The sequence below is a fragment of the Dunckerocampus dactyliophorus genome, chromosome 18, assembly GCF_027744805.1.
Source record: "Dunckerocampus dactyliophorus isolate RoL2022-P2 chromosome 18, RoL_Ddac_1.1, whole genome shotgun sequence".
In the NCBI taxonomy this organism is placed as follows: Eukaryota; Metazoa; Chordata; class Actinopteri; order Syngnathiformes; family Syngnathidae; genus Dunckerocampus; species Dunckerocampus dactyliophorus.
In genome coordinates, this window is record NC_072836.1 from 2,795,347 (window position 1) to 2,809,198 (window position 13,852).

The 13,852-nt window shown below is 43.9% G+C and overlaps 2 protein-coding genes and 1 non-coding gene across 4 annotated transcripts; all 3 read right to left on the reverse strand.

Annotated features, from left to right (window-relative positions):
• Positions 1-162: 162 nt before the first annotated feature.
• LOC129171714 (5-hydroxytryptamine receptor 3A-like) lies at positions 163-5,644 on the reverse strand. Its single transcript, XM_054760643.1, has 9 exons — positions 5,500-5,644; positions 5,262-5,422; positions 4,234-4,278; positions 4,041-4,150; positions 1,860-2,032; positions 1,596-1,756; positions 1,310-1,520; positions 1,091-1,243; positions 163-656 (listed from the first exon to the last, which is right to left on the reverse strand). The coding sequence occupies exons 1-9, from the start codon at positions 5,618-5,620 to the stop codon at positions 394-396; spliced, it is 1,398 nt and encodes a 465-aa protein (XP_054616618.1). The 5' UTR covers positions 5,621-5,644; the 3' UTR covers positions 163-393.
• A 146-nt stretch (positions 5,645-5,790) lies between these two features.
• Positions 5,791-11,412, reverse strand: tsen54 (TSEN54 tRNA splicing endonuclease subunit). 2 transcript variants are annotated; one of them, XM_054760642.1, is made up of 12 exons: positions 10,887-11,051; positions 10,560-10,718; positions 10,423-10,486; positions 10,259-10,342; positions 10,034-10,132; positions 9,903-9,955; positions 9,715-9,828; positions 8,304-8,718; positions 8,097-8,232; positions 6,899-6,959; positions 6,705-6,818; positions 5,791-6,115 (listed from the first exon to the last, which is right to left on the reverse strand). In XM_054760642.1, exons 4-12 carry the CDS (start codon positions 10,322-10,324, stop codon positions 5,965-5,967), a joined length of 1,209 nt encoding a protein of 402 aa, XP_054616617.1. In that variant the 5' UTR covers positions 10,325-10,342; positions 10,423-10,486; positions 10,560-10,718; positions 10,887-11,051; the 3' UTR covers positions 5,791-5,964. The 2 variants fall into 2 exon arrangements, with proteins under 2 accessions (XP_054616617.1, XP_054616616.1); XM_054760641.1 differs by lacking the exon at positions 10,887-11,051 and adding an exon at positions 11,074-11,412 and having other exon boundaries at positions 5,792-6,115.
• A 126-nt stretch (positions 11,413-11,538) lies between these two features.
• On the reverse strand, positions 11,539-11,610 carry trnat-cgu (transfer RNA threonine (anticodon CGU)). Its single transcript has one exon. It is a non-coding gene; the product is annotated as a tRNA-Thr (tRNA).
• Between the last annotated feature and the right edge of the window lie 2,242 nt (positions 11,611-13,852).

Consider the following 13,852-nt stretch of genomic DNA (forward strand, 5'->3'; position numbering starts at 1 on the left):
ACCACAGTGGACAAAACGAGTACTTCATGTCTTATCTGGCAAATGGCCCGTGATGTCACATGATACGTGGCTTTATGGACGTGTCGAGCGGCGCTCTATTGGAGTTCGGAACAAAATAAAGACCTCTAAACATTTGCTGTTTATAAATGTATTCATGGCAACACTTAAACACACAACACAAATTTAATCAGAACACTTCTTCCTCCCTGTCGCTGTTTCATACTAATCACAAAGCATGTAACATGCTGGGAAGTGTCTAAACATTATTTATGGAACAAATCATCTTTATATTAAAAGATGAAAGATAAATAATCACTCTGCTCAACAATCAGGACAATACAGACAGAGACTGTGAGATTATCATTTTGTCAAGTACTAGTTTTAGGATTGCTCTCATTCAAAAAAACCGTGTGGCACCCACATGTGATATGTCGTCACAACAAATATCCCAACAGTACAAATGTAGAGGCAGAAGTACACGGCGTCTATGATTCCAGCCGCTCTTCTGTAGCAGCTGGGCTTTGGCTTGACAGCGCCTCCTTTTCCCACTTCCTGCTGGCATGCCCTCACTTCCTGCAAGACCATCTTCATCAGGTCGCGCTCCGAAGGACGCTGGCCTTCAGCGAGTTTCACGTCGTCTGTGTCCTTCATGGGCTCTGGGAGCAAAAAGAGACATAGTCCGGTGCAGGATAGCGGGCTTGGATTTGTTCTCTACTTCCTTACACAATTTTTGCTAAGCTACAAAAAGTCTTATCCGGCCAAATGGAGACCTGCGAACAATACAGGTGGTCCGCGGGTTACCGACAGTTTTGGTTCCTCGATTGTCATGAAAGTGGAGATCTCTGTAACAGCGCACAGAATCCATGACCCCCTCTAGCATTCATTAGCATTCAATCATCTTTATCCTTAACCATGGTCTCCTTTCTCTGAGCTATTCATGATGTTCATTTTCACTTCCATGTGGATTGACTTTCCTTTTCTTTGGCGCACTGAGAGACAATGAAGTGCAAAAAGCGAGCTAATAAGCGAAACATCGTAAACCTAGGACCACCTGCATTGCATAGCGTGACGAGTCCAACTTTGATCCCACCTTTCTGCTTCTCGGCCGCAACGTGGACATCCATGCAGGAGTTGTCGGGGCTGCGCACCGTCTTGGCGTTGTCCATGTCGATGAGGAAGCTCACCAGCATGGCCTCCAGCACGCTGAACCCCACCAGGGCAAAAACCCCAATGCAGTAGCTCGCTGTAACATGGCCACACAAACGTGTCACGTGACGCTAAAGGGATGGACGGGCGTGACTTTCCTCACCTATCAGCGGCAGCTTTTCCTCGGTGGAGGGCAGCATGTCCTTGAGAATGAGCAGCAGGACAGAGATGGACAGCAGCACTGTGATTTTGAAGCTCAGCTTCTCGCCGCGGGCCTCGCTGATGAAGAAGGACGTCAAGTCCAGGAAGAGCAGGCATAAGAGCGGCACGATGAAGATGATGATGTAGAGCATGGGCTTCCTGACGATTCTCACCTGCAGGGAATATTCACACACAGCTGAAGATGCTCACGCAGACGCACTCCAGCTCCTCCTATCGCTCATGCTCACCTGGTAGATCAGTTGGCTTGGGTTTGAGTTCTTGCCCGTCGTCACATTTTTGTCAGCTTCCAGGGCCTCCAGCCTCCACTCCCCCCGAGTCACCATTATCTGCTCGGAGATGTCGCTGATGATGTCATCAGAGCTGATGGTCCCCAGGTTAATACCTTTATCTGCACAGATGAGAGAAGCACAACTGCCTCAAGGGAATGGAAAGGTGTCATTCTCTCACTTGTATTCGTTTGTAAGCGTCTGAAAGGAGAGCGCTCTGCTTACCGTTAAAGTTCATGGATCTAAAAGTGATTTCACAGCTCTGCTTATCGAAGGGGAAGTTGTAAAGGTCAAGGGTGCAGGTGGAGGTCAGCCGCTGCCGAATGTACATTTGCATCATACCGTTGGAGTGCACCGTCACAAACGGACTGGCTGTGATGCTCCCCGTGTCCGAGGTGCTGAGGACGCAAGAAAACAACAGCACGCTGACAAACTGCTAAACCACAGGTGTCCACACTGTGGCCCGGAGATCTTTTTTTAAATTTGTTATTATTGGCCCTTGGCACAGTTTTAAAGGGAAAATGCACTTTTTTTGGAATTTTTCTCATCATCCACATTCCTTACTTGATAAACAAACACACGTCTTTCTCTTTTCTGTGGTAAAAAGAGGCACCTTTTCCGCTTATAAAGCCTTCATTAAAACCTCCAAATGCACCCACAACGCTCCGCTTACATGTGACCTGCATATTAACCAAGCTACAGCGACATTGTTACTATTACTGTTACTTACATTGTTACGCCCAAGAACTACGTTACTGGTGTAGTGACACCTCGCCAAACCACACCGGCTCGCTACTAGCCGGCTAGGAACTAGCTTCGCCATACACTCGCTGGCAATGCCTCAGGCCACTAGCGAAAGGTAACGCTACATTTTGGAGCTGCCGTCACTGCTGTTGTATTTTTGATTTTACGCTAGGTGTAGCGTTCCTCTCTATGTTGCTATGTGAAATCAGTGGACCCAGGAAGGGCGTTCTGCTAATGCTTAAAATGAGCAAAGTAGTGTAATTATGACTTGTTATCATGAATGTACCTGTTACTACATGATCACAGCATGGATAGAAAACCAGAAAACCTTGTTGGAGCTTTTAATAATGGAATAGGTGTGTCCCATTACGTGCATGAATTAGCTGTCTCTTTTTAGCTGTTTTTCTATCTTTAGAATGTACAGAAAAAAGAAAGAAATGTGTTCATGTCTCACATAAGGTTTGGGGACGATGGGCATAATTTTAAAAAAGTGCATTTTTCTTTTAAAATATAACAAAACAGGAAAACAAAAAATATACAAAAATTGAAGAATACTGGGGGTGTAACGGTACATGTATCCATAATTCAATTTTTTGGGTGCGGTACCTAGGCCACACGGTACACATCAAAAGCGAGGGACAGGAAGTGTTTATGGCGTCTACGCTGGAAACAACTCCATAAACAGGCAGGAGCTTATCAACCTAAATGCCTACCTCTCTCACGTACCCGTACCACTCATGTAGCCGTACCACACGACTATGTGGGTATCAAAATAGATGCTTATACACTAAATGCACAACAATACGCATTTGTAACCCGCACGGCATGCTGGGAAGCCCACGTGCGCACTTCCCCAAAGTGAAGTTGCCCAGCAGGCCTTGCGGGTTATACACAAGTATAAAATAGTATTGTTTTGTATGTACTGTATATTTGTGCATGTGTTTATTTCGATAGCTGCATGTGTGGTGGAGGTACAGTACCAAAATAGACATTTTTATGGACGTCTCAATTACTCGTGGAAGTCTCAATTACTCGTGGAATGTAACTCCTGCAAAAAGCTGGGATCTGTTGTATTATTTGATATGCTATTATTAGATATTACATTAATTTGCTTTGTCCACTTTAACACAAAGCTAAGGTGTGGATGCTTCATGGAATCCCTTTAGCATCTTTAGTGTACAAAATGTATGAAAGCGCCCCCCACACACACACACATCCACCCCCTGTATGCTTCACTTTTTCATTATGCTATATGTATATTTATTGTTTTTTTTATTTGAGAATTTTAATGTTTCATTTAAAAAGTCCTTAAAGTTGTTTACACAAAAGGTAACAGTTTTATGTTTTGCATTTTGTTCCCTTTACCCAACCATGAGCTAAAATACGTACCAACCCGTGATTATTACACCCCTACTAATAACCCTAATAAGACATACTATTGGCAGGCTGACACTGCTGTGTGTGTGTGTGTGTGTGTGTGTGTGTGCAAACACAAGCATTGGCAGCGGATGCAAACATTGCCAGCCTATTTGTGTTATTTGATAGCACTATATTACATTATTGCATGCTGCCTACACAAACATGACACAGCGGTATTGCAGAAACATATTTCCATGTAAAACCTCTCCTGTGTATTATGCTCAGTTGGATTTTAATACTCACTCCTCTTGGATGATGATATCCGGGATCCAGAGCTTGGACTTGGGAAAAGCCAACTTTTCGATCCCACAAAACTTGGATGGGGTCCAAGTGAGAAAGTCACTTTTCCAGATCTGAGAAACACAAGACAACACAACCGCCACCAGTAAACCCAAAGCTGCTGCAGACCTCCTCCTGCTTGACAGCATCAGCTCACCATTTGGATCCACACGTGGCTTGTGAGGGTTTGGGACTTCTCATCCTGCAGGAAAATAAAAAAAAAATAAAATCAGTGACAGGATATTAACTGGCATAAACTGCAGGTAGTTGTTTAATTTCAATCAGGAGTGTCCAAAGGCAGCCCAGGGGCCATTTGCGGCACATTCTAAAAATATAATTTAGCTATAAAACTAAAAAAACAAAACAAACCCAAAAACAGCAAAAATGGAAAAATCTGCAGTAATCTTACAAGCATAACGCATAAAGAGCACAAGCTGTACTCTAACAAGAACAAGTCATTTTACAAGACTAATGTGATATGAGGAAAAATAACAGGATAAAGTAGCTTAAAGCTGAAATATTTTTTTAATTATGTTATTTTTTAAAAGTCATAATATTATAAGAAGCAACAAAACAACGACTAAAGTTGTAACTTTTGGAAAATTAGGTTGGGGAAAACGTATAATATTATAAATACAGTATTATGGTAATAAAGTCAACATTTTGGGAATAAAGTCATATTATGAAAACAAAATTTACCAGGATTATTTAAGATGACAAAAATAACAAATAATAATAAATAATACAAATATAATAAAATATTACAAAAATAGCTAGAAATTTAAAAAAACAGCTCTAATTTTACGAGAATAAAGTCGTTATATCATGAGGAAAAATAAAAATTTTAAGAAGCGTAGAGCTGAAATATTAAAGAAAAAAAGATGTTTTTTTTAAGTCATAATATCATGAAAGACAAACAAAACAAAGCTGTAATTTTGGGAAAAATGTACACTAACATTAAGGAAATAAAGTCAAAATATTACAGGAGAAGCAGAGTTATGATGCCATCTGCTGTATGGAGTTGGAACAACAGGCTTCAGTCGCAGACGGTCCTGTCATCATGTGTTTAGGAGTGAGGTTAAACAGGTACGGCCAAATCTATTTGCAGCGGGGCGCCACAAAGAAATAAATGTATGGGCAAGAATGTGTCTGAAACAAACCATGACTATTGACTAAATCACGTACCACTTCTATGATACCGTAAAGCAGCATGTCCAAGCGGACCCTAGTGGTTTCGGTCCAGTTTTTGACAGGTCTCATGATGGACAGAAGGTCATTGGAGGTGCTGAGCTTCAGGTGGCTGAGCAGAGTCTCGTAGGAGCAGTCCAAGGCCGTACCGCAGGAGGCTGCCGGGAGAAAGAGGAGGATCGAGACCGAATGTGGCAGGTAAGAAATGTCGCCGATGAAACTGAAGCCAACTCACCAGTGAAGACGAGGAGAGCGAGCGTGCTCCAACCTGACATGGCTGTGGGCCCCGAGCGCAGCGTGAGCTTTATAAGGTGTGTGCTTACGTAAGCAGCGGAACAATGAGGCAGCGAACGCATCGTTCTACCTTGCTGGACGGAGGCTGAGCAAACACGGCAGCAGCTGCACGCCAGTCACGCAGCAAGCATTTGGACTGAATGAAATGTGACGATAATTGTCTAATTTAATGAATAAATACTCATCCTCTCTCATCACCTGATGGACAAACACAAACGGGCAGCTGCTATCATCATTCTAATCAACCATTTATTGTGCATAAAAACACATTTTTATCCCTGACCACTAACGTCAACCATCTTAAAGATAAAGCATTTCATTTATCTACAAGGCAGTCTTCTGACTTCTGGCCAACATTTGTAAGGTCCTGACGGGAGCTTTAAGAGCACCGCAGGGCAGCGAGGGGTCATGGGTAGACATCTTTGGGTAGTTGGAAGTCTTTGCAGGTGTAAAAGGAGATGTCCCCGTAGTCCACCACAGCAAACACCACCGGGATGTCGCCGCTCTGGAAGGTCAGCTGCTTGATGGCCCGCAGGTCCGGCATGGGCCCGTTGAAGCTGAAACAATGCAGTGCAAAATGTCTGTAAGTAGGGATGGCTATTCTTGACATGTCGGGTATTGATTATTAGCTCACAGCAGTGCCAAGCTGCTACTTTCGAAACAGTACAGCACTTAAAAAAAACATACTCATTTTGTCCAAAAAACACTGCCTTTCTATTTTTATGGAATTTTGTGACATGCAAATTGAAGAGAATAGTAAATTTAAATACTTTGATAATATACATATAAAAATGTTACATAGTCATAAATTCACACCACCTAAATACCACGGCTGAAGGGATATTTGTACAAACTGTATATATAAAATTCCAGTGTTTGTGAACGCACCTTGCTGTGTATTGGTCCTTTATGATACCGTGTTTTTGTACGCATCCATATATTTCAGTGATTCTCTCGAGACTAAAGGAGGCGCGTCCCAATCATTTTGCCTATTCAGTGTACGTCGTATTGAAAGCAGTAATTGATGTTGTCAGAGTAAGTCCTTGTGGACAATAGAGGCCCTCTCGGCAGTCTTTGGAGGACACGTAATGATCTATTCAATGCTGATGATCAGGTAATGGAAGATAAAGTAAACACGTTACTCACCTGCACACACACATGCGGACGTAGGGCTTCCCCGGGCTGCTCTTCTTGAAGTCAGCCACTGTGTCAGGCTGGTAAACACTGAAAGAAATCCTCCACTGATCCGAGGCCTTTATGCTAGAACAACAAAACCACGAGGATGAAGTCAAACACGATACCGCTGTGTGCATTAAAGGCGCAGAGCGTGACAGCGGTACCTGGACGCTCCCTCCAGCAAATGTGTGGACTTGATCACAGTGATTTTGTCCAACAGTTCACCTGCAACAAATACCAACAAGCTCATGCCGCAATTTCAATCATATGGAGTCCGAAATTGTATGAGCCTAACAGTATCTGTATTCTTCCAAACAATACGGAGACGATTTCCCGCAGGGTACATATTAAGTGAGGTACAGGAAGCGAATTTGGTAAACAAATACAGTACGGCCCAGCCTTTGGCTAGCGATAGTGCCAAGGAGAAGCCAGAACTTGAAAAGCCTCTTCCTGATTGGGTAGACTGGGCCTTCCGCTGAAATACAGAAAAGGACAAAGTGGATAAAATGAAAGCAAGGTGTGTCGCCGTTGATCAGTAGAGATGGAGGCTATTACTACTATTAATACTACACTTCAACAAATAAGAAACTTAATAAAATAATCACTGACACTCTTAGAGTTGTACTTCCATAAAAAGAAACCTTATTGTCACGGCGAGGCATGGTGTGTTGTTGTCGACGCCCTTGAGATGCAGAGACGGGACCCAGTGCAGGTAAAAATATTGATTTTGCTTGGTCAGCAGAGCGGAAAAAAGGGAAGCTTGCCCATGGTACACGAAACAGAATGCAAAGCAAGCGACCCGCGTACAGCAAGCATGAACCAAGACGGGCACAAAGCAAGTACTAGGTGCAATATATGCACAACATGCAATGCTCCCACACAAGACAGACGCCAAGGACTCAACCAAATAATCAAACACAAATCAGGAACATAAAGACGGCAGAAAAGAGAACAGAGCAAAACAGAATACAATATAAGAGCATGAAACCGGAACTAAGACATATGAGGGCAAAATAAACCGAGAAACAGAGCCTTATAAACTAAAAATGCAGCAGAAAAAAATGACATATTTGATTTTTCCATCCATTACCTTATAGACGTTACATTAATTTGCATTGTCCCTGAGGACACAAAAGCTACGCAGTTTAATGTTTTTTGCATCCGTAATGAAAATGAACTGAACTGTCGCCTTAAAAATGAGGTACGTAGTGAACCGCGGTGATGGCGTAGCATCAAAACACCATGCAGTCTGACTGATCCAACCACCTCATCAACCTATAAATGTGCCATCAGTCAGGGGTTTTCACAGTGAGTAGCCTCTAAGCTCGTCCACCTGCGGTCAGAGAGTCCGGCAGACCTTACCTGTTGAGATGGGTTGCGTCGGGTCGTGTAAAGGAGCAACTTCCTTCTTCCACAAGTGTGCGGGTCGACCGGTCCTCTGCCCCTGCCGTCTGGCCAGAAGCTGCTGGTATTCCACCCAGTTCCTGCACTGTCGCACCTTGAGGTGTGCACAAAAGAAAGGTACATGAACGTTAGGTTCTTCATGTACTGACCCAAGCTGCTTCAAACCTTCTCGTCTCCATTGACATCCCAGCGACGCCCGCGCTCGTCCCTTGCACTCTCCTTCACCTCACGCTGGTTGATCCTCCTTGTCCAGGGCCTGACGTCACACCCCCCCACAGTGAGAGCTCCAGGCAGCAGAGACGGGTCGGGGGATGCCAAGAAGCTGGAGGAGAGCTGCAGGGAGCCCAGGTCCGGGAACTTGATGGAGTCATCCCAGCGTGACGAACCATGACATGTGTGTTTGTTGGCCTCGCGGCCAGCGGCGCCCAGGGGGTCTGTCAGCCACCAGGGCCGACCCCCACTTTGATCTGGCAGAGCGCTTTGGCCCCCCGAGTTTATTTGGGAGGCCGTTAGCTGCGACTCAGGATGTTTTTCCCCTTCTGCTCTCTTAACAGGGGACACATCTTGTGATTCTGTGTGGCTGGACAAAAACAAGCAATCAGAGCCAACCTAATGAAAAAGAATGTTAGCGTCAAACAAGAATGGCCTTTTACAGGTTTTATCACCCGGAATAGTATTATAAACTCGGTAATGGTTCAATAACCAATGATTCATTAGAGTAAAACCATGTGTTCTACTGCTCATCCTTAGTATACATCTATGCTAACACTGCTTAAGAGGAAAAGTGCACATTTTTTGGAATTTTGCCCATCATCCACAAACCTTATCTTTCTCTTTTCTGTATGTACTAAAAATATAAAAACAGCGAAAAGAAGAGGCAGTTAATTAATGCACGTAATGGGACACGCCTATTCCACCTACAATTAAAACACCTCCAAAAACCTCCAACAAGGTTTTACGGTTTTCTATCCGTGCTATGAGCATGTAGTAACAGGCACATTCATGGTAACATGAAATACTTGCAGTATTTTGGGTAACTTCCTTCCTGGGTGTATTGATTTCACATAGCAACATAGAAAGGAATGCTACACGTAGAGTTAACTTTTCCAAACTCAAAAACACAGCAGCAGTGGCGGCAGCTCCAATATGTAGCGTTACCTTTCACTGGTGGCCTGACGCATTGTGAGCGAGTGTGTGGTGAAGCTAGTCACCGGCCGACGAGTAGCTATGTGGTGTGATGTGGCGAGGTGTCACTATGCCGGTAACATAGTTCTTGGGCGTAACAATGTTAGTAACAATAATAATAACAATGTCGCTGTAGCTTGGTTGATATGCAGGTCACATTGTGTAAATGGAGCGTTATTGCCGCTTTTTGGAGGTTTTTTCAGAATGCTTTATAGACGGAATAGGTGCATGCCATTACCTGCATTCTAAGCTGCCTCTTTTGAGCTGTTTTTTGTACGTTTAGAACGCTAAGAAAGGAGAAAGACGTGTGTTGATGTCTCACATAATGATTGTGGATGATGAGCAAAATTCCCCAAAAAGTCCACTTTTCTTTTAAGTGTTTTTAGAACACCTGCGTGAGGGGGAGTCGGAGGGGCTGTCGCTGCGCTTCCTCTTCAGCAGTCTTCCTGCTCGGTCACGTGACTGCGGCAGGTTCAGCTGCCGGGCGAAGGAAGACGGCTCCGAGCTACAAAAGGCCAAAAGAAGCAGAGTGATGTGCTGTGACGCCACGTTCTCCTGCTGCCTCACGGTCAGCGTTACCTGGCATTGAACCTGTGCACCACAAAGCCCAGCCTCTTCAGATGCCCAAACACCTTTATGAGGGTGATGACACAAGAGGTGTCAGAGCAGCTCTGCTTCTTCTAGAAGATGACTTGCACTTCCTGTTGTACCTGATATTGCTGCAGGCTCACAGTGCTGGACGACAGAAGCCTTTCGTAGCCATCCTGGATGGACAGCGGGAGGTCCTGGTAAAACACCTGCACACTTCCCTGGTAAATAAAACAAAAATGAGCTGAACAAAGCATGAAAAGAGTAGATGGTTTTATTAAACCACAAACAAGAGTGAGTCCTGAGGAAAACCACAAGCTAGCGGGCAGGACTTAGCTGCCACTCACACACTCCATCAGGTAGAGGGCCTCTTCAGGGAGGAGACACTGCTTTCCACTGGCGGAAAATCCCATTGTCTGCCAAAACTTGCCCTGTGTCACAAAAGAGGCGCGTGACACAAAGAAAGACACCACAGCAAGCGAAGAGAAGATAAAGAAGAGCCAACGCTCACCGCTGGAGACTGAAGTTCCACGATCTGCTCGCTTGGAATCCACGTGGCCTTAACCAGGTTTCCCCTGTAATGTGACAAAAAATCACTAGCGTGAGTCAGCGAGCGATGTCATCATGAGATGATGTGCAGCCACTCACAGCCTCTCCACTCTCTCCTCCGACACTAGACTCCAGTGCTCCCTTAGGCTCTGCTGGAGCCTCTGCTGCTGCTCAGCGGAGTCGTTGGGGTAGAAGTCTTTCTGACCTCTGACGGGGATCTTGTGGCTCCTGGACCTGGCTGTAAACAGCTCAGACGGGCTGCGATTTGAGAGGAGAGCAGTCAATATGAACAGTTTTTACGTTATAGCGTACTCAAACACGACCAATAATCAATATATTTATTACTTTTCATTTAAACACACTTTAAAGGGCGACAGAGAATAATCAGGTTTGCATTGCTGTTAGTGTGTTATTAACGTTATTTACCTTCGGATTAGGTGGTCGTGTGTACAACTAGGTTACGTATACTTAGCTGGTTATTCGAAATGCCCCAATTGTACTGGGAACATTTAAAAACAGGCATTTATACAAGGGACCCTCTCGGATAAAACGATGTGTCAAATATAATAGTAGCGTTAACTTGTCTTTGAATTCAATAAATATGACCGCGTACCTTAATAGTTCACTGACAAACTTTCGCCCGGAATCTTCCTTGTTTTGCTCCGCCATATTTGGGAGCTCTTGTGTTCTTCTGGGTCCTAACGCTACTGAAATTCACACGCTAATCCCTTTGCAAGTGTCCAGCTAGTAGGAGGCCACCGTCAGCTTGTTTCTCTTGCAGCACATTGATATACAGGTATATGACATCTATATACGGTTATCACTTTAAAAGGGTTAGCTGCCTGCTTTACGCAGTACTGGGTGTGTCAGTAAGTGCATATACAATGTAGCGTGGCGAACTTTGAAACAATTAAATGAAGACAATGTCATCAGGTGTGTCGTTGTTAATACACAGATTAGAATACATGTTTGCCGTATTGTCCTAAATTGTTTTATTTTCATTCTTTCTGGTCGACTGTTAGACTGAGTACACGGACATGATATTCCATCAAAAACGTAAACATTTGCACACCATTCTAGGCACGGACGGGGTTCGAACCCGCGATCTTCGGTTTACGAGACCGACGCCTTACCACTTGGCCACCGCGCCCGGTAGTGTTAATAGGGGCGAACTTATCATTTTTTACGTCACGCTCGCGGCAGACTTGACATACGTTATATACGTTTACACACATTAAAGTTTGTTATTCAAACAAACATTTGTCGTCATTACTTTCTTGCTCGTTCAGGTCTCCCCTTGCGGTTTACAAAACAAGCCGTCCAGCGCCGTATTACTTGGCGAATTGAAACCAGTTAATGTAACTTTCAAATCGTGTTCATCAAGTCTCACCAGGTGACAGTGCAAGCTGTTGGGCACCTTTATAAAAAAAAGTTGGTCTAAACGCTTAGCTTGTGTTTAGCACGTCAGTGAACGAGCTAGCGTGGTGCGTTGGCTGATGGACGTCACGTGACACACCCGGAAGTTAAGTGAAGCAGCTCGGAAGAAAGGCAAGACCCACAGCAACTTCTCCCCATTAATTGTGATGACTTGACCGATGCCTGCTCATCCCATCGGGTGGTGGGAAAGCTGCATTACTCTTGGGAATTTCAAGGTTAAAGTTGGTGGATGCTGTGTGTAACAATCTTTGTTTTAGCCGTGCTGCTAGCTTGATCGGCAGCTAACGCCTTAGCTTGTTTACAGGGAAGACATACTGTGCAGTGCATGCTAGTTTTGCTTGTCCCTTTGTGGAGTCTGTTATTTTCTGCAATACTGACAGGTGCTGTCACTGATTTGAACAAAAATTTTAATAAACTAACTGAGGTTTAGAATGCACTTTATTACAAATTATATTATATATCAATAACACCTAATGGCCATACAGTGGTCACCAAGTGGTCTTTGTACAGTAAATGTTGTCAAGCCTGACTATTTGTCTCTTCCAGCGGTGGTCTGATCGCAGTGCAGCCCAGTCTCTGCAATGCCGCTGGTGGTGGATGCCGTGTGGGCACTGTGGAGCATTACAGCTGGGATCTACGACTACTTTCACACCAGTGCCATGGAGGAGAGGATCCATACGCTGGAGAACGTCCTGTCCATCCACCAGTTCATCATTGTCGGTCTGTCAGCGGGCCTTGTCCTGCTCATGACGTACATCCTATGGAGGAAACACTGACAGGCTCCTGACAGGGGAACTGCACCAAGCAGCTGCAGTTCCCCCCTGGAAGATGCATCTCCATTTCCTGGCTATTAACTGTGATGTGAGCTTGAAAGAGGCCCTGAAGCTAATGAGAAGATGTGCACTGACAGACACTAAACTTCGACTAAAACACGTCATAACTGATTACGGACCAAAATTTGTTAGTGGGCTGTTATTCTGTGTTATATTGCCTTTTTTGCTCCTGGCTGGTTAACAAACACACTTACATGGCATACCGGCCAATTGTTTTTTTTTTATATAGAACTAGACAACCTAAACAAACTTTTGTCTGGCTGCTATGACATGTAGGAATGAAATGTGGAGTTATTTTTGTCGTGCTGAGGAGGATTTTGTCAGCAGTAGAACAGGTTTTGGAAATGCTACACTGGTCAAGCTTGAAATTACTGTCCTGTGTTTTTGGAGGATTTTGTCAATCAGCAGTAAAACAGGTTTTGGAAATGTGACACTGGTCAAGCTTGAACTTGCTGTCCTGTGTTTTTTATTTGTTTTGTGTTTAACAATGTAATGTTTGTGTGTAGTGTGCAATATGTTGCTCTGAAAAAACACTGACATGGCCGCTGGGAAAGGGAATATGTTTGAATAATAAACATTCACATTAGAAATTATTGAAGTTGTCATTTTTCCTCAAATGTTTTAGGTCTGTAGATGGAAAATATTTCTACCAGTTTTTTAAGACTAGTGATGGAGTTCCTCATGACTGCTTATCTTTACAGCTGATAACACTGAAAACAATACAAAGTTTGTTCTTGAGCTACAGTATTTTCACGTTTTGGGGTCAGAGATTCAACCTCGTGTATCATGTGACCACACTAAACACTAAATAGTTCCAGACCTTAACACACCATCCTGTCATACATTCCTTTGCAAGAGATTTATTAGTTAAATGTGTGTATAGAAAATCTTACAATGACAAATGTGTTGTAACAACCCCGTGCTCCTGCTGGAGTACTTTAGTTTAAATATGTTATTAAATTTAGATATATATCCTCTTGAGTAGCCACGCTATCCCGCTTTGGTTTCATATGACGAAAAGGAAAACGTTCCCACCAATCATAACTCGGTTTTTAACAAACAAGCGCACTGATTGGTTGGAACACATGGAAGGCGGGATCTTTCAATGGTGAACGCTTCCAA

Bases quoted from the DNA above. Each gene is read 5' to 3' on its own strand.
- LOC129171714 (XM_054760643.1), bottom strand. From the start codon at position 5,620: ATGCGTTCGCTGCCTCATTGTTCCGCTGCTTACGTAAGCACACACCTT. The intron at 4,279-5,261 runs GTACGTGATTTA...ATTTTCCTGCAG, and splicing joins TTTACGGTATCATAGAAGTG to GATGAGAAGTCCCAAACCCT. The intron at 1,521-1,595 runs GTGAGCATGAGC...TATTCCCTGCAG, and splicing joins CAAGCCAACTGATCTACCAG to GTGAGAATCGTCAGGAAGCC.
- tsen54 (XM_054760641.1), bottom strand. From the start codon at position 11,129: ATGGCGGAGCAAAACAAGGAAGATTCCGGGCGAAAGTTTGTCAGTGAA. The intron at 10,487-10,559 runs GTGAGTGGCTGC...GTCACATTACAG, and splicing joins GAGGAGAGAGTGGAGAGGCT to GGGAAACCTGGTTAAGGCCA. The intron at 9,956-10,033 runs GTACAACAGGAA...ACCCTCATAAAG, and splicing joins TGAGCCTGCAGCAATATCAG to GTGTTTGGGCATCTGAAGAG.